The sequence below is a fragment of the Vanellus vanellus genome (assembly GCF_965231255.1).
Source record: "Vanellus vanellus genome assembly, chromosome: 6".
NCBI classification, from domain to species: Eukaryota; Metazoa; Chordata; class Aves; order Charadriiformes; family Charadriidae; genus Vanellus; species Vanellus vanellus.
In genome coordinates this window covers 10,034,147-10,054,623 of record NC_138911.1, presented here as the reverse complement: position 1 = coordinate 10,054,623, position 20,477 = coordinate 10,034,147, and the positions used below count along the sequence as shown (strand labels likewise).

The 20,477-nt window shown below is 40.0% G+C and overlaps 1 protein-coding gene across 1 annotated transcript in view; it reads right to left on the bottom strand.

The window, feature by feature from the left end:
* The window catches only part of SYT9 (synaptotagmin 9), a gene marked incomplete at its 3' end in the record, with an annotated part of 65,596 nt that extends 45,452 nt beyond the window's left edge, over positions 1-20,144 (bottom strand). The window contains exon 1 of the mRNA XM_082485810.1: positions 19,969-20,144. Within this exon, the coding sequence (XP_082341936.1) occupies positions 19,969-20,116 (148 nt within the window). The 5' untranslated portion in view covers positions 20,117-20,144. The remainder of the gene's footprint in view (positions 1-19,968) is intronic.
* Positions 20,145-20,477: the final 333 nt, after the last annotated feature.

Genomic DNA, 20,477 nt, shown 5'->3' with positions numbered 1-20,477 from the left:
CTCCAGTAATTTCAAATATCATACAAATGGGAAAAGAAATGCAAATCCAGATTTTGTAGAGAAAGATGTAATTTCAAAGATTTTTAAGAGAAATTTGCAAGCTACCTTTTTTCAGATTTTTTCCATTATTTAACGTCTTACTGACCTCTGCTATATATCTGTGAGACAAACAACAGCTTTTTGGCCTAATTTAACTAATTAGTAATGTTGCCATCGTTGATAGGACGAGTAAATTATTTTTTAAAAAAATCAAGGTTTATTCCTGAAAGCTGCTAGAAAGCATTAAAATTTTGCATGGGTTCTCTCCGAGTGTCTGGACATATGCAGTTAAAACCATTGGGAGTAAAGCTGGATCTGACAAATGTTAATGGCATGTAAACAGTGTGACAAATGTGTTTAGACCCCCTAATGGATATTTGAAGAATTGTTTGTAGTGTTTTTCTATCCACATTACCAAGTAGCTCGTAGAACAAAGCTGTTAAATTATTACAGTGATTAAACTGTTTATCACTAGGTAGCTTTTTCCCTCCTCCTATAATTGCCAAAGTTATTTAAATGTCTTTTTACAAATAGGCAACAGAAACCAAGATGCAGCACAGTTGCTCAAGGTGAAATTAGGTCAATAAGTTGAAAAGTTCAGAATGGAACCTGGATCTTCTCACTTCTAATTTTGAATCTATCAACTTTCCATTTGCTTCTAGTGAAACAACCTGCAAGTAAATAGAAGGGATGCAGACAATTTAATAAGCATTGCTTAGCACACAACTAAGATTTTGACCACTAAACAGATGGTATGTCTTTTTCAAATAATCTAGTTAAAAATGAATTCATTAAATAATTGAGTGCTGAGAAAGCTGTCATCTCTGCAAAGGCACCTGCTTTCCGTGAGACAGTAGGCATACTGCCACCCCATGTAAAGTACCAACTGACACAACGAACAGACTTTTGCAGAAAGAAAGTGGTAAGACAACTGAAAAGCCGTGTCACCATACTCTGCAGCATAAAGACATTGCTGAGCATCGATTCTTAGCTTGTAGACCAACAGATTTATTTGTTTTTTTCAGAGTAGATCCCAGAAGCCTGAAATACCACAAAAAGCAGTTACGATCAACATCTAATAAAAAAATGAAACACAGGTTTTGATAAATATAACAATCTTGGAAGATCTAAGCAGAAAATCCAAGCAATGGTATTTATGTACTGTCCTAAACAATTCCTACGGTAAAGATTTGTAGTAGTCTTCCATACCGCATGTAATATATCCCATCTTCCTGTGGTATATACATGTACATGGAATTCCTATCATAGTTAATAGCCTCTTTTAACTTGGAATTCTGCAGATTTCAATCTCGCTATGCTTTCCTCTAAAGCAAACTCTGCATTAATCTTTTATTATCAAAACACCATTTTATATATTACATAAGAACCGATAATTAATTGAATGGCGAATAGCAAAATAATTAACTGGATTAAAAGTAAGGTCTAAAATAGTTTGAATGTGCTGGAAATCAGCCTGTGGCTTGTCTTTCGACTTGCAGTAGGTAAAACAAATTCAAATCAAGTCGTCTCTGTTTCCATCCTGCATTCTGATAGAAGATACTTCTAATATTTTAGATGTACAATTATTGCCATTATTTGTCATACCCGGACTCTTGGTGAGAGTTTGTGCTTGCAGCAAGTAGAATCTACCGTCTCATTCTACTGGATTTGCATTTTCTTTAATTAAGTTGATTTAGTTAGATGTGTATCTTATCTCCTGAAATTATTTTCTCCAGAAAAATTAGAACAGCCAGTTTCTTAATATGAGGAACTAAAGAGTATCCTCTGCTTTAACAAGAACAAGGAAACTTATGATTAGCTGTTCCTTGAACAATCCACTATGAAATGGAAAGAGGAGGTGCTGTGAGGCTAAACTTGCAAAACAGACCTGTGCTCCTATATGCAAACCCTCGGTGGTATCAGGAGACGATGTAGCTCTCCATTCCCCTGAAGGAAAATTTTGCAGATTCCTGTCCTTTATCTGTAGGAAGGACTTCCCTTTTTTGTTGTCCTAGACTGCTTCTTGGCAAAGCTTGCTCTTTTATTGAGCTTTCTAGAGAGCCCATGTTCATTCTGGAGCTTTGGCTGTTTACACAGAAAATACTGCCAGGCTAAACTGGCAGATGAATTCATGTGAGCAATTCAGTGCTTCTTCCACCTTGTAACCTGAAGTATGTGGAGGAAATATATTCCTTTCAGGAATCCCTGTACAGTTCCATATGCAGAAAATAATTGCCCCATCTTACAGATGGCATAACAATTTGTTTCGGCATCCTTAAGCCCGCATCTTCCCAAATAACATGTCCACATTAGTGATTTAGCATTGGCAGGGGAGGGGGGATTCTTTTTGGTGCAGATTTGCCTTCTATCTATACTTGGATCCTGGCAGTACTCACTTCAGCGAGACACACCACAGGTGGATGTGTCTGTGGTAGATCTCCTTCTGGTGGAAGCAAGGCTGAAGCTAGACTCCAGAGTTGGGCAATGTGGATGCAGGGTGCTCTAGGCTTGCCTGATGGGTGCCTTGAACTGGCAACTGGCACAAGCTTCACCGCTGGTGACAGCACAACGGGTACATTCAGTCCTTTAACCAGAATGGTGTGCAGCAAATCAAACTCCTCTTGTGCCACATGAGCTGGTAATGTAGATTTACCTGTCACGTCTTTATGCACAAGTTACTCTTTCTGAAGTTGGTGAGATTTCAAGTACAGGCGGACTATGAGTTTGGAACACGAACTATGTTAAAATCTTTGTATTTTTCTACTGTGGAAAAAAAAGGCCCAACCTCACCACAAAGATCCCCTTATTTTGAATTGTATTTTTGTAAGCATTTAAGTCCCCAATTTTGAGATCCAAACAACAAAACAGCGATGTATTGTGTACTTTAGAATAAATACAGTATAGCAATTACAGTTAATTGCATATGAGATTCTCAGTGAGACCTAGGATGAAACAAAGGTGACAAGCAATTTTACAGACTGCACTTTCAGTGCCAAAATCAATTAGGACATTCCAAATCCTGTAAACATTAACAGTAATTAGTAAGCTATGTGTCACTGTGCGTCTTTGACTGATGGCCAGCATGTACTGTCTTCTTGTGTTTAGCTCCAGGGAAGACTTACTAACAAATCTTTTAAGAGACAGTCTGCAGCACACATTTATAGAGAGAGAACAAAATATCTGTATGTACATATACTGCTGCTGTTGCCAGCAGCTGGAGCGTGTTTAGGCCAGCCTCTGGATGTCATTGATAGCATAAATACGGAATAATAATTAATTACTAGGCAATGCTAACTAAACCAGAATGAGGCTGAATATGAAGCTGTGTTCAATAGCACTGAGCTTATTATTCAATTTGGCTCACTATTAGCTGATGTTAGTACCAGGGGATTACAAATCCCTTCAGGGGTTATTCTGCAGTGAAATACCACCAGTTGCACAGTATCTTACTTCTTCCAAAACATAATTTCAAATGAATTAGGTTCACTCAAGCAATAAATAAGAAAAAGAGGATAAACAACCTTACCAGAGAGAGAAATTAGAATCATGGTATACGGCATAGGTTTTTAAAGACTAGTTCAATTAGAATCACTGATACACCCTCCATGTTATACGCTAGTGTCTGCAGGTGGGTGTACATAAACAAATGGGATGTAGAGATGGGACCATCAACTTTGCCACATTCTGCTTGCAGACTCGTGGCTGCTCTTCCTCAGGCCTGTTCCAAGGGGAGAACAACTCCCTCTCAGAATTACAATGGGAGTGTAAAGAAGAAAATGTTAGCAGCAGCCCCTTGTTCCCAGAAACCGTAATACCACAGCAGTGGGATACTTAAGAAAACAGTGTGGAAACACCGAGACACAGCTTTCATGTCCTCTCTCCTCCCCCAAGAACTGCTCAGCTGGATTGCTCTCAGATCTGGGGAATTCCTTGGGTTTTGAAGAACTCCAAGAATTCTGCTACTTCTAAGGGAAGAACAAACATACATAGCAAACTGATGGTAGATTTCTAGCTGCTGTTTTGCCATCTTCTGGTCCCTAAAAATAGTAATGTGGGTTTCTTCTCAGCTCCCCAGAGACAGCTACAACCCACTTTCCTCGCTAACTGGAATGTGCTGATGGGATTTGCTAATTTTTTGGCTACTTCAGCTGAATGATTTCAGGATAATTTTTTTGAACACTCGGTACTTTTTTTTTTGTCATCCAACTTCCTTAGGCAGATGAAGCACCCACCGATTTCCACTACTTATCCTAGTCTCACATGGCCCCCAAAAATAAACAAAGAAAATGAGATTTAAAAAAAAAATATATCACACTTCCCATGGTTTGACTATGTTATGAAAAAATAGACATAAACCCATATTACATGAACATAATTTTAAACCTTCTCTTTAAAATCAGGTGCTTGTATATAGCCTTCTCTCAAGAAATGTCTGTGATCCTATTTCCTTTACATTAACAATATTCCCACCCTTGGGTTGACATTTAACAACCTATATTTGCCTCACTATATTAGCGAAGATTACTTTTCACACTGTGAATTTCTAACTTTTGTTGACAGCGCATAGCACTGAAGGGAAAATTGGCCACATTCTTATATTTTTAAGGAAGAATTTTTTAATTTCTTGTTATAGCATACATATATTATTCAAGTAATTCCACAAAATGGTATAAATGAGATATGACCATTCAAAATGGATCATTATAATACTGGGATAAGTATTTTGAACAAGCAGTCATTTCTTATTTTACGCAGCCATAAATTATAAGGCTCGGATTTTCAGAAATACATGAAGGGCTTACATACCAAATTCCCACTAAGTTTCGGTGGGGTATATGTAGTTCCACTCATGGACGTTTCTTTGAAAATTTTACTCTCCAAGATTATTTTGAGTGAAAGTAGTACTACAGAAGTCATGGTCAGGTTTAGTTGCTTTGGTTTAGCAGCTTTTGAAATCTCACTTACAGCAGGATTAAGTTTTGTCCCAAAATTAGAAAAAATCATATGAACATAGGAAAAGGGAATAACTTTTTGAATCACTGAAACATGAACATTAAGAAAACAGAAAAATTTTCACCTGTAAGGGTAAGATTATATTCACATAAGAAAAAAACTGACAAAAAAAGAAATAAAAAGGGAAGGGGAAAAGGAAGAAGAAGGGAAAAGGATCATGCACTTCAAAGGGCTGCTTGTTTCAAACTTCCAGACTTAGGAAGTCGGGCTGTTAGCAAGTGGCTGAGTAGAGTTACCTCACTGTTAAACAATTTCTCTAGAAGACTTTCACATATGGGGTGGGTGGTTTGTTTTAAAAGTTTCTTAAACATGAGCAAAACATGCATTAATTAATTATTAATTAATGAAATTAATAAAACAAATAAACAAATATATATCCTTAAAAACAAGTCTGTAAAAATATACTGTTTAATCCCAAGCATGTGTATGCGTGGGAGGGGGGCAAACTGGAGAATGGGAGCACGTTAAAAAGGCCTCTCCCTCCAAGAAACATACTTTGTATTGTGCATTTCTGCTACAGTAATGGGAACTGAATTACCTTTATAGGAGTCGTTTCAGTTTCAAATGGTATCATGCCGAGAGGTGCATTTGCAATCCAACCCAGGCCGTGGAAGTAAATGTTTGAAACTCTTATGCTGAAGAAAAGGCAGTAACTGGCAAAATGCCGGGATATGCAAAAGATACCCAAAAGTTACCCTGTTCGTGCTGTTGCACAGTCAGATGCAGGCTAGAGCGTGGGGTGGGATTTAGGTCTGAAAACATAAATCCAAGCTTGCAAACAGATATCATGAATAAATTCCATAGCTAAACATTCAGATTAAGCTCTGCACAGAAGTAGAGGTTTTGAAATCCTCCGTATGCTTTTATTTATTCCCATTTGAATGTGTATTCCATCAAATCTCTGCCTCTCAATTATGGCTTCCTTGCTGATAACAGAGGCACGTTTCTATTTGCTAACCTACACAGGAGGAAAATATATTCTGTTTATTATTTATAAGAGTAAAGTGCTGAGAGGCCCCGACAAAGCACAGGCTCTTGATGCCTGTTCACTATGAAAACAGTGCGCCATATTCAGAAAGGCTACTTTCCCCCTAAGTCCCTGGGCCTCGTGTTTTCTCTTGGCTGCTTTTTAGGCAGTTTTCTGCTCAGTGCTTTACTGACATCACACTTGAGACATGCCCTGCTTTCTCCGCTGATTACAGGCAGGGGATTAGCCAGAATTTTAACTGCGTATCAGTACTGAAAAGGCAACTGAAAGGCCAGGGGAAAAGCAGCACTGAAAGATTTCCCCAAGATGACACTCCAACTGTCCCACAGTTAAGAAAAGAGCCTTAGTTTTCACAGTCCCCAACTAGTAATCTATTCCAGTCAACTAAACCATACTGTCTCTAAACAACATCTCTGAATCAAATGAGTTTGTATTAAGATATTGTAGAGTAATATTTGATTCGCAGGATTTACAGCCAGACATCTCCTATGCTGTTTTGTGTGTTCGTAGTCTCCTTGCTGGGGCTAAGTCCTCCCTTTATCTTGAACCAAGCGTGCCAGCATCATTCCTTTCATTCAATTGCTGAATCAGGAAATACTCTGTAAAAGCTTGCTTTTTTTCCCTTCTTTTTTTCCAAAGACTATCTAATAGGTAATAGAAAAGCAACACTTGGGTTTTTAAACTCAACTAATATTTATCTCCGAAGTGCTCAAGGATGTAGCACCTATTTGCTGTCACTTACTAGAGACAGTACTGCTTGAAACGTTGTGAAAGGGATCATTCCTTGTTAATCAAGGGCTAGTTATGCAACACTTCTGTATCTAACATTTTTTCTACTCCTGTCCTAAGGAAAAAAAATGTATTAGCAACATTTCCAGATTTAATAACCTTGGCATGTGCTATACTATTTACAATGAATCCAAGATCTCATGTGAATACCCACTTGTCATGGTTTCAGCTGGGATAGAGTTGACTTTCTTGCTAGCAGCTGGTGTGGGGCTGTGTTTTGGATTTGGGATGATAATAGTGTTGGTGGCGCACTGATGGTTTCAGTTGTTGCTGAGCAGTCAAGGCCTTTCCTGCTCCTCACGCCGCCCCACCAGCGAGTAGCCTGGGAGGGCACAAAAAGCTGGGAGGAGACACAGCCGGGACAGCTGATCCCAACTCACCAAAGGGATATTCCTTACCATGTGATGCCATGCTTAGTATATAAAGCTGGGGGAAGAAGGAGGAAGAGGGGGCATTCGGAGCGATGGCATTTGTCTTCCCAAGTAACTGTTACACGTGATGGAGCCCTGCTTTCCTGGAGATGGCTCAACACCTGCCTGCCCATGGGAAGCAGTGAATGATTTCCTTGTTTTGCTTTGCTTGCATGCACAGCTTTTGCTCTACCTATTAAACTGTCTCTATCCACAAGTTTTCTCACTTTTACCCTTCTGATTCTCTTCCCCATCCTGCCATGGGGGAGTGAGCGAGCGGCTGCGTGGTGCTTGGTTGCTGACTGGGGTTAAACCACACCACCACTTTGAGATGATGTTTCTTTTAACATCAATGATGTTATGACTGCAGTAAATACACTGGAATGCCTGCCAACCGTGGTTCAAACTGCTACAAAAAAGTAAGAATTGCTCCTCTTACAGCTTTGGACGCTTTATACTGTTGGATTCCATGGACTTGTGTATTTCCCACATGCAGCTGGCTGTTCTGGCTGTCATACATTCTACCACACTCCTTTATAGATTGGTTTATCACATCTAGTTCGCTCACATATCTTTGAGATAGCATTTTAAAGCAGTAATTTTACAGCTTTCAGATGTTTTGCTTACTGACAAAATAAAAAAGGATTTTTACATGGTAAACATACTAGGTCTTGATGCAGCAGTGATGATTTGAGAAGGGAAAATAGCAGAAGATGGAGGGACTGCAGAGCTTCTTTGCTCCTCCATCTCCTATACAGCATATGTCATACTAGATACTGTTAACAGGGCTGGCGAGAAGAAATGTAGAGCGAAGAGACAAAAGCAAAGGGAAGAGAGAGGGCTGAACTCTTTTCTGCACACTGTTAAGTTTACCCTTGGCAAAAACATCTCACAAAGTCAGCAAGACCATCCTGAGAGGAAATCCAGTGTGGGAGACAATTAGGGAAAGAGAAAAGGGCCTGGTGAAATAAAAGGCAGTACTGATTTGGGGTTTTGAATTCCCTAATTTCCCCTCCCCTCCTCCCTGGCTCTCATGATTTTGAATGAAACATTAATACTGCTTCAGATGCTTCTTCCCTCCAAGGCCAATCAGCTGCTCGGCAGGGCGTGAAGCGGTTGTTCATTTGAACAGCTAACGAGGGAGTGGAAGGACAGAGCTAATTCTAAGGCTTTTCCAGCACTGCTGAAGCTCACATTTGCCTTGACACACGGGGAATGACCTTAAGAGCCTCTCTTCACTTTGGAATAAGAGAAGTGGTGCTGTATTAATTCTGCGTAAACAAGCCTCACTTGTCAGAAGCGATAATTTTTCACAAAACGACCATAAACATAGTTTTAAGATTGGAGTAGACACCTCGTCCTGCTTAGCACCATGGTAACAACTACCACTGGAAATCTTCCTCATAAGAGGGGTACAGAAAACAGGAGGTAAAACAGCCAAACCACTGAAAATGTCAAATCCCAAGACTTCCATTTTAACAAATTTTCTGTTCCTTCTTCTCTCAGTGCACAGAGCCTTTAGAATGAGAAGTGAATCCTGAGATTGAATTTTAGATGTTCGTGAAGGTGAAAAATTGCTTCCCCCCAATTTGGGAAGGAAAAAAGTTAAGGTGGCTGAAGGTGTTGCTGGTTCTGTTGCTATTGTCTGTTCTGGTTTCCAGCTCCCAAGAAAAACAGAAAAGAAGGAAGAAAAATAGAGCAAAGGAAGAAAGAGCAGGTTTTGTTCGCAGTGCTGGGTCTCACTTGTAACACTATACCACAGAAGGACAGATACAGTAATTACTATCAAATTGTTCTGGCAGACCTGTACCTGTGCACTGCTATTTTGGGCGCTGCTTTTAGCTATTTTATCATCACTGGCTCATAGCAGTAGTATGAAAGAAATCATCTTGACTAGTCAAATCACTCTTTATAACGTAATGACAACAGAACAAGAGACAGGTACAGAATGAATAAGGTAGGCAGGAACAAGATATTAACTTGAGAATGAGAGCAGATATAAAAATGTTACACCTTCTGCAGTTAACAGAAGCTGGCAGGAACAGCGGTGCTGCTGCATAGGAAAGAGCCAAGGTGACAGCTTTTCCTTACTAAGTGAAGCCATGATGGCCAAGCTTTCTCTTTCCTGCTTAGCCACAGCCCTACTGTCAGTGACAAATTATGCTTTCTCAGGCTGGCTTACCAAATGATGAACCCTCAAAAAAAAAGCAATGAGCATCTGATGGGACCCCAAGACAGCCACAGCATTTAGACAGATCTACTTTTATCTTTTTCTAAAGTGAACTCCCCAAAGAAGCTCGAGTCTTCTAAATTCAGAAAAAATTGGCAAATTTTACTGTAACAAAAAAATAGAAATATAAGTTCTTACAACCGAGGTATAACAAGGCATATCCACAACTTTTCCTGTCTACTATGTCCTAGGTCCTCAAAATCCCAGGCTTCAATTCAGTTAACTCTAATTTCCAAGTGACAGCAAATCTGCATGGTGCTCTTTGGTGTTTCAGAACACAAGTGATGTCTCCTTCTTCAGAGGCTTGGCTGCCTGTTCTGCTCCTCACGTCCATCTCCTGAGCAGCACAAGTGACAGGCTTCCTGCTCATGACTGCTGCACTAGGAGGTTTCACCTCTCTTTCCTTGTGGAACAGCTATAAATTTAGAACAAACAAATCAAATGAAAAAATAGGTCAACACCTCACCTTTCTGTTTACCAGCGAAGCCTAATTTCTGGTCTCCTTTTTCCAGTCTGATACTTATTTTTGTCATGAACCATGATCATTTATCTCACAGTCCTTGACTTGGATAGAAAAAATTTTTGTTTTGACTCATTAATCATCATTAATATTTGTAAAAAAGAAGTTTTGTTAAAAAAAAAAGTTTAAGTTACACTTATTACCATGGATTCCTTAGTGGCATCTGCAGAAATAGGAACCTTTCCTGATGGCATGATCTACTGCAGAAGAGAGGATAATCATAGAATTAAACAAAATTGGAGCTATTAGTTTAGATTTGTGTCTTATATTACCCCAAGCAGATTGGTAAAGCTTAAAAAAATAGAATTTTCTTTTCAGAGCTTTCTGTATTTTTTAAGCGATACCAGATCTGTTTTCTATTGTATTTGCTTGCTAATGGCCCTAAAAGCTCCTTTCAGCAGGTAAGAATTGCCATAATGCCACTGCTACACATCCTACATCAGCCCTACTACAGGGAATAGAATAGCACTCAGCAGCAACCAGCTCAATACCCGCTTTATTTCCCTGTTAGCCAGACTCAGGAAACACTCCCTTACTTTATGCTGTACAGAGAGACCTTAGCATAATGAATACTTCAGATCACCTTATTTATGGTAGGCTTCCCCCAAAAAAAGATAGAATAACCAGGCATTAATTTTATCCATTAAACTTCTCTAGGGCAAAAAGTAAAAGAAACTTCTCTTCTAAATGGGTAAAACATCTGCTACAAATGGAAACAGGAGATCACATGACTGTTGATCATTTTCTAATTAGCATTGCGCATTCCTTGTCTATATATTATAGTAGGATAATTTTTACAGAATTACAAGTTGTAATTATTTATATAATTTGATAGATGTGAGAAACACCTTCTGTAATATCTTAATATATGTTAGGGAAACCTTTAACTTTATAGGCATGAAACTCTTGCAATTACAAAATAAGTAGAAAGTTTTAAAAGAGACCTCTAAACAGAACTTTATATAGCTGTGGCCAGATGCCCAATAAGATAATCTGTCTGTAAGAGGGTCAAATATCATATATTGATTGATTAAACAGCAATACATTCTGAAATTATAACAAATGTGAGGAGAAAACTAAACCATACTGTTGAGGTCAGAGAATTAAAACATGAGAGGAATTAAAAATACTAGAAAGATGGGCAGTAGATAAAATGAGATGCTGCTTGAGAAATGGAGTGGGAACACCCAGATGACAAAACATCTGAAACAGAGGTATATACACACACAATCTAGAAAACAAATGGAGAAACCAGGCGCAAAGTAAGCTGGATAAGAATAATGAAGACTGGTTTACAAGACAAGATTTAAAAAGATAAATATTTAGTGTTTGACTAGTAATTGTATATACACAAAAACGGTCCATCACATGGGGAAAGGAAATATTTGGGGTGTTTCAGAGACAGTAAGATAGAATTAAGAAATTTTGAACAAACTTCCTGATGGAAACATAGCAAACCGAGGAAACATATCTGCAAGGGAAGTCAGGCAGGCTTTATTTTTGTGTGCCCGTAAAACTAAACTGGCAGGGGGGGAGAGTAAGAAAGTATACTTGAAGGAATGATCCTATTTCAATTCCTAATTCTTCTTATTTTACATGCACTTTGAAAGTTTAAACTCTGAAATCATTAGTGCCTGACTTTTTTTGTTAGTATGGTGGATTTACATCAATAATCTAAAAGCTCCTGACAGATTATATATTCTTGGACTCTCCAATGTTTATCTTTGGTAGACACACATCAACTGTAAATTGGCTCCAGACGTAGAGATGCGTATGCCAGTTTTGACTGCATCCACTGTACTTCTGATTTCCAACTAACCAAAGGAAGTATACAAGATAAAATCCTGTAGCATACTTGTCTGCCAAAAGAAAACAAACTGATTTTACTTGGCTAATGAATATCTAAAATCCCCAAAAAATGCAGCTGAACATATTGAGCAACTTAAAACACACAAGATTCAGTGTGATTACAATAGCTAACGTAACAAATGTACAAACCACCAGCTGTTATACATAACATTTTCTTTATGTGACAGAATTTTTTTGTACTCTCCAAATAAATGGATCAAGTACTCACTACTTAACAGTACTCCAGAACATGCAAAAAAGATTTATCTTGTAAGATGATGAACTTTAGGAATTAAAGATTTAATAAGTTGCAACTGACAGCATTTCTATGAAAAATCCTTCCATCTGTAGTTAGTTATTCTAAATTCTTATCCCTCGAACTAAAATTTTGTTAGCAATATGAAAAGGACATGAAGCTTTAGACCAAAATAATCTCTCTTTATCTCTTTGGTCTAAATAAAGCCACAGGAGAGCTTAAATTAATGACAAAATATAGCAAAAGATGCACAATACAATGTTCTTAAGTACAGCTTTGCACTAAACCAACAATGATCATTATTTTCAGCGGGGGAAGAACTAAAACCTATAAATGTGATTTTAAACATAAATACATAAATTGCAGTTTGTGTTCAACCTCTACTTATTACACACCAAGGATGCTATAGTGCTGCACAGCCTCAAGACTGAATTTAACTGGATCTGCGGTTATGACAGCAATCGTTTTGGACTTACATTTCTAGGTCTCTGAATTGTCAGTGTAATTAAACTCTCACAAATTAGTTTGGAAGGGAAATTTCCAGAAAGCCGTCTGGGGCACGTGTCCTGTCCGATCATTTGTTAAATGTATGGATCACACAAAAACATAACAATTCCAAATTCTACCAGTACAGAAAACCAGCATTATTGTAACACAGGTTCATGTTTTTTGAGGAATTAATGAACCATAAATCCATTACAGTAACACCTCTACTTAAGTGATCAGAGTGTCTCCAAATGTAAATTGTTGCCCGCAGAAAGCTTATGGATATTTCTTACGAAACTAAAATTAGCAAATTCTTTCCCCTCTCCCCCTATCTAGGGGGAATGTACAAAGCCCATTGAAATAAGAGTTATGACAAATGCAGTGATAAAGTTTTAGTGGCAAGTACAGTCATATGTACAAGGGCTAAATTTAGCCTATTGTTTTTCATCAGCAAAACTGGCATTTAAGATGAGAATTCAGGTGTAAGAGAGACCATATGCTATTGAGCCATCCTAATTTTTAAAAGATTGATGTTTTTGTCACTAGTCTTTAGGTTATTTTCTGTTTTATATACGTTTTTGTTACTCACAGTTCAAAATAACCATTTTCTTTAACATTCACTGCACATTTGGAAGAGACTTGTATAAACTGTGGGATGACTGTAGAGATAACTGACTTCTGATTCAATTGCTATGTTAATCTAACTCTTAGGATTATTTCACAGATCTGCTTGCTATGACTTCAGTAAATTATTATTATTTATATATATACAATGAATATAGTATACAAGTAGACGTACTTCTTTTTGTTAAATACAAAGGGGTGTAGTTTGCATCAGTCTATTTAACACAAGCATAACACAATAAGTTACAGTTTCAGTGCATAAGTGCATACTGTAAACAACAGACATTTGGTGGAATTCCCATATAAATTGAGAAGTAAAAAAAAAATGGAAATGAAAGCCCCAGAAAACTCTTGCTTTCCACACCTATACTGAATATAGATGCAGAGCCTAAGAATGGCTACAAGCCACCTTCCTCTTGTCTTTTTCTCATACCGTTAAACTTGCTCTCCTCCCCACAACATCCAAGAGCAGCCACAAGACAGGTGGCATGAGTGTTGGTCAAAGGGACTACAGAAAACCTACTCAGGTCTGTCTTCTCAATTTAGAGGAAACTACTACTGTGCTGAAGCTGCTTTGCACTACTGAAAAATATGCAGTGATTTCAGTAGCGCAAGGATCTGCCTTTTCATATTTGAACAGTGTTTAATATGACTATGCTCCAATCAGTTTCGTTGTAAGAATGATCTTTGTAGTCTTCCTTTTCTCTGGTTCTGAAGTGTGACTTACAGCTTAAACATCTGCACATCTTTAGATTACCTGTAAAAAGAACAAAAGTCCATTCTAGGAAAAAGTTATATGCAGTTATATTAAAGCAAAATCTTTAATTTACTTTACTTTTATTTAAATTAATTTAATTACAGCTTCAAGCTGTTATTAAGCACACATGTAGTCCCTTTTCTTTCAACTTAATTTGCTCTTTGCTACACTTCGTTCCAAAATTTACAGCCTAAACCACGACACCTGTTTAAAACACATTTCCCAGGAAAAAACAATACAAAACTCCATGACAGGAGTGACAGGAAACTCTCTGAGAACCTATTTGTTTACAGGGAATTAAACTAGAAGAGCATCTTAGAATACAGGCAACAGAAAATAATTCTTTTTTACCTTCCTCAAACTTGTTCCTGACTTTTCAAAAGACAAAAAGAATACTTATTTTTGGTCTAAACTACGTACCAGCACTGTATTTTTTAAACTCTTGAAACAGTACTTTGTTTCTTAAAACCCAAAGGAACTTGGGCGTCATACTTCTTCATTCATTTGACATCATGTCGAATTCAATTCATACTTGTCCTCTATCTTGGGAAGAGCTTTGCACTAACATGACATATAGAATACTATCAATTTTGAGTGGCAGCATTTTATATTTATTTTGCAGGAGGAAAACAAAATTAAAAATATGGAGAGCAGTATATCATAATGAGTAAAATAAAAATAAAAAACATTCTGAAATTTATTTCACCCATTCTAATCTTCTTCATGTCTTCACAACTCTGTAAATTCTTTTGTCATTTATCTAGCTAAATCTAGATGGATTTAGCATCTTGAGGAAACGCTGCAGCTTGTTATGTTCCTGGAAGTTCAAGGGGGATAAATCAGTAAGTCATTTGAGGTACAAAAATTTAAAAATGCCCTCTTAAGAAATTAAACTACATTCTGAAGACATGTTTTGTTTTTAAACTCAGTTCTGAATTAAAGGGAAGCTTGCTGGCATACTATTCAATTGCAAGTATTAGACTCCTAGAGAGTGAGCAGTCTATCGGGATGATACTCTCCACAGAAAACCTTGGCTCTCACATTCCCCTGGTCAGCTGGGAGGCAATGTTTATGCCAGTTAGGCCTTTTTGTTTCTTTGTGCTTTTCTCTTTCCTGAAGTTGAAAGTATACATTAAAAGATGAAGTACTGATTGATAAGGTTCTTAAATTCTCCTGCAAGACCATAACTGCACCTTCTCATTTACTGGTCCTTCAATAGCCATCACATCTCCATGCCCACTTTTTTTTAGTTTCTTGATTGTTAACTATCTTTACCTCCATCAAATACTAAAATCTGACTTTCTGTCACTGTACAATATTGATCTCTTACTTATGACCTGTAGCATACTTTATGCCTAATGGCCATCGCTATACGCGCAATATTCAGCATGTATTCTGGTTTAGCATCTATTAGTCAATTTTAATGCACATAATTAAGAATATTGTAAGACCTTACTGGCTTATCCTCAAGATGTGCAATCCAACGCAACAGAAAGGGATAGGAAACTTTACTTTTTGTTTCTATTCATTTTTCCACTATGATGTTAATGAAAATTCATTATGATTAATGGCCTAGACTTTTTTTATATCCCTTATCTTTGTAAGCATCCTTTTTATCCAGTCCTTGGGTTCGTAAGAACTTCCTCTGACCTTTTAAATTTTTTTATTCTAAATTTTCAAGGGTCGCATACTTTTTAACTAAAGGATGAAAAATTCAATCTGTAGAATGTGCTAAGGAGATGAAGTTTTGTGTAAGGCAGTCTTGGTGTGCAACTCTTATACTTTTCCTTTATATAACTTAATTTTACTGATACTCAGCAAATGCCAGCAAACATGTAACTATGCATTAAGCCTCCTGTTGCTATATCTAGCAGTCACTGGAAGGTATGCAGGCAGCACAAGTTGCTGCAAAGTTGGCAAAACGCTACAATGAAAGGCAATGCAAAAATCCATCAGGTCTACAAAGAGCAATGACAGCTACCGCTGCCATCTCTGGGAAGCTGGTTTTTTTTAAACAAAGATTCACCGCAACAAAAGACCCAGAATCACCTACACCCAAGAACTGCAACAGCTAGTGGCAAAAGCTTGAGGGTTGATTTCCGAAATGTCTGAAGGGCAATTGTGATACACTCAAATCAGCTACAATGGAAGCTTAATTCACAGTCACGTACCAGCCAGACTGAGAACAGGGCACTAGCTCCAGCCACCAGAAGACTTTCTTCCTCTCTTCTGTGCCAAACTCTGAAGTATCCTAAATCAAAACCATGTAACTCATCCTCTTGATCCCCCCCCAAAACTTCCATCTTTTAAAAAGTCCAAAGTCACATGTAAGGAAAACATATACACCCGTTTCGGGGAGGCTTGATGCAAACCACACCAAGTTTTTCAGTTAAGAGGTAGCAAGGTAAATCTGTTAGAAGAATAGTCTGCAAGAAATGCAACTTTTTTTGGTCTTAATTCCTGTTTTAATGGCCAGTCTCTTCATTAAGATCTCATGTCTTCATGGTTGGGGTTTTTTGATGTTTTGCTTTTTGGTTTTGGTTGTTTTTTTTTTAATGTTCTTTTAGTCAAGCAACCCATTCCTCATGCAGAATATTTGCTTTATCTGGTGTCATGGGTTGATACTACATGATCTTGAGTGATTGTTTTCAAACACCCATATGATTAACATTGTTTTCACTTGAATATCTCTAAGAGTTCCATATGATTCTCCCTTATGAATGTATGACATTCTTGGTGTGCTCAGACTTTTAATAGCAATTTACCCTTGTAAAACCCTTACAGAAATATTATCAGCATTTTACAAATAGGGAATGGAGGAATGGAACAGAAAAAGATCCATCTTATTAAGGTATCTAAATGCTTAAGGATGCCTATTGGGATTTTCAAGGGTGCTCTGACATATAACTCTTACTGAATTAATTGAAGAATTTTCACTAAATGCCTAATTTGCATTTTTTGTTTTCTGAAAACCTTTAAAATCTGACTCACCCATGTCACCCTTTAAATTCAGTGGACCGGTGCATTAAACCTGGAACTCATTAGACCTTAACTTATGTTCTAAGTCCTGTGCACTACTTCCCATAATAGGGAAAATTACGTGAAAAATAGAGGTGCTGTGCATACCACAAGCATCTAGTCCCCTCCCGTCCCCGTCGCTCCTGTCCTCCCAGTCTGAGTCACACACGGAATACTCAGATGGGAGGGAGCTACGCAGCCAACTACATCAGATGTCAGACAAGAAATGAGTTATCTCCAGGGATCTGGCTGCTCAGTGCACCTGTATCCACCGTGTAGTTGGGTTTAGGCAAGTAGCCACTTTATTCGAGAAAAACTTCTATAAACATGGGGAAACGCTTTAATTCCTGTATAAAAGCTAATCAGTATGTCTTCTAGCTGCACTTTTCTCAATTCTCACAAAGTCGTACACATTTTCAGATAGTTCTTTTGGCTGGCCTAAGAAGAAGTTGCTCGGTTTGGCTAACACATATCACCTTCACACAGGGTGGAGGGGAAGGTTATAACTATTATAGCTTAATTTTTTGCCTAATTCTTCCCAGAAGATGCTGTCTTTCAGCACAGGTTTTCTTCACGCCCCTGTGTTTAGACCACTAGTGGCTGGAAAGTGAATGGACCTGCTGCCAGGGCTTTTTAATTTCATTTCGCCATTGTTAAGTTAATGAAACTCACTATGTAAATCAAGCTGGATTTGGTCAATGTAGCCCCCCTTTTTTTGTGAATCATATTACTTCTTTCTGGAAGTCATGTACGCTGTCTTCTTACAGCCTATACCACCACATCCAAAGACTAGCTAAAAAAACCTTACAGGCAGCCAGTTTACTGGGACAATATATGTACTTTAATCAAAGAAATATAAGACAAGGTAAATTAATGAATTCCTGACATTGCTACCCTACAGAAGTGGATTCCGAGTCAGGGCTTATGGACAATGTGTTGCCTGCTAGACCCCCTGAGACTGGCTGCAGCTGCAAAAAATAAAAATGTTAAAATTGAGGCCAATGGGAAGACGCTGCCTGCAGCATAATTGCTCAGTGTTGTTGCACATTGGCTGGCGGGGGTTAGGGACCGCTGCTCTGTGTAATTGAGCAGGTTTGCAACAATACCGGAAGGCTGTTGTATAATAATGGCTTAAGCAAAACAGGTAGAAATAAATACTATTTTTTTTTTTTGTAGCATTAGGTAGAGGTGATAAATTTTTAGTGAGCATGCCATGTTTTAAAAATGCTCCCAAACAGATGCCAGGTACTCTTTTTGCCCGAGGCTGATGGAAAAAAGCGGTAGCTTCTGAAAGAAATCTGAAAAGCTGTTATCCAAGTAGCTGAGGTTAAAGTCTCCATATGCATTTCAAGTAATTTAGTATTCCAAGTGAGCACTGATTTCAGTAGACATTTTTGGAAACATCAGCTGATATACAAATATGTGATTGATCCCTTGGTAAATGAAAATTACAGAAAATCACAGGTGTCTGTCACAAAAATTACTGCTTATATGAACAAAGCAATTAAATCTGCCCATATGAACAAAACAATTAAATTTGCCTAATTTTAAAGAATCCTTATCAAACATTGCATGAATCACTTAAATTTGAATATTTTTAAGTGAGTGAAAAGTCAGAATGGCTGCAAATAGCTTTGGATACAAGCGAACTGAATGACAGAAAATTCCTTATTCGTTTATTGTGATAACAGATCTTTCCCCACACCCACAGTTTTTTTCTTAGTTTTACTTGTTTCCTCCAGGCCTTTTAGCATATCCAAGCATTTGTCAGTAAGTTGCACTCTGAGTGTTACTTCAGGCTCACCAAATTACAGAAAAATATTTAAGAATACAGTGTCATTAGACTGCCCTATGCTAAATGAACTAATTTTTTTCAGAGCCTATTTAAGAAATTAATACTCTGCTGTGATGATCAGCTGATCTAACAGCAAGGCTTTTCAGTACTGCAAACGTTTATCAACTCCTCTTCTAATTCTCTAAATTTCTCCTCATACTGAGCAAACTCGACTTGATGGTGTAAAACCAAATATAATAAACTCCTACCTCAAATTGCAATTTGCCTTTCCCTTATGGCCAGAGATGTACAGAACAGCACCTTTCAACATTTTTGAGCAGCTGGAGCTCAGCTACCTTATAAAAAGCTTCCTTAAGTTTTTCAATTGGAGTGTTACGCCAAGAGATGAAAAGGCAACCATAGCCCAGACACGCATACCCCAAACCACTCAGTGTACATCTTGTCAGCCCTACAACCCCCACATCTGCCACAGAAATGGAAGAAATGTCTTTTTGAGCTTGTGAAATACAGAACTGGAAAGTTTGCTTAAATTGTGTTGCTTTTAAACTGAGCCAAAACATCCCCCCCCCCCCCCCCCCCGCCCCTTTACAGTTAAACCCAGAGTGATGGGGAGGGCCACAGGAGCGCAAGAAGAGCCCCCTTGGTTTGTGACACTGCAGCAACCTCCGGAGGAGGCAGCGCTGGGCAGGGAGGCTCCGACCCGCTCCAGGGCCGGGCTGAGCCGAGGCAAGCAGGGGCGGCAAGCTGGCCAGCCGAGGCAGAAAGTTGCCAGCCATCCTGCCCGCTGCCGGCACTCGGGCGGCGAACCCCGGGCTCCAGCGGGGAGAGCTGCCCAACGCGGGGGTCGCATCTCCGCCGACAGCTGGGGGCTGCCCGCCTCTGACCGAGACCCGGCAGCAGCGGCGGGCAGCCCAGCCCGGACGAGCGTCCTCCCCCGGCCAGAACGGGGCAAATCTCGCCTCTTTCCCGCCCCCAATCCCGGGCTCCTGGGAGACCCTCCACCCCCCCCTCCGCTTCTTCCCTCCCCGGCCGCTCGCACCCCGGGGCAGTCCCCGCAGTGCCGGCAGGCCTCGCCCCGCGGCACCCGGCCTCCGAGGGATGCCTGGGGATGTTCGCCCTCCTCCCGCAGCCGGGGAACGGCGGAGGCCGCCGGTGTCCGCGCCCAGCCCGCACCCCTGACGGCGGCGGCCCGTACCTGAGTCGGTGAGGCGGGGCCGAGCTCTGTCCCGCAGGTAGTAGATGAAATCCCGGCAGTTCTCGTTCTCCACCGCCCCGACGGAGCACAGCTCGGCCAGCAGCTGCAGCGCTTTCTGGCAAATCTCGTCCTCCCTGTCGCCGGGCATCGCCCCCCCAGCATCCTCGGGAGCGGAGCGGAGCCCTGCGGTCAGGCGCCGCGCCGCTGCCCGCCGCCCTCCTGCAGCCGCCCGCGCCGCCGGGCCGCCGCCCGCATCCTCCGCCAGCGGCGCCCGCCCCGCCGGGCCGGGCCGGGCCGGGCCGCCCGCCGCTCCCCCGCCCCGCTGCCGGCTTCGTCCCGCCGCCTCCTGCGCGCCGCCGCCGCCGCGGGCGGAGGAGGAGGGGGTGCCACCAGTTGAATGCGAGGGCGGGCAGGGCCGGCGCCGCGACCGCCCAGCAGCGCTGGCGCAGCTCTCCCCCGCGGCGGGAGCGGGCGGGGGACCGGCCGTGCCGACGCCCCCTCCTCCGCCC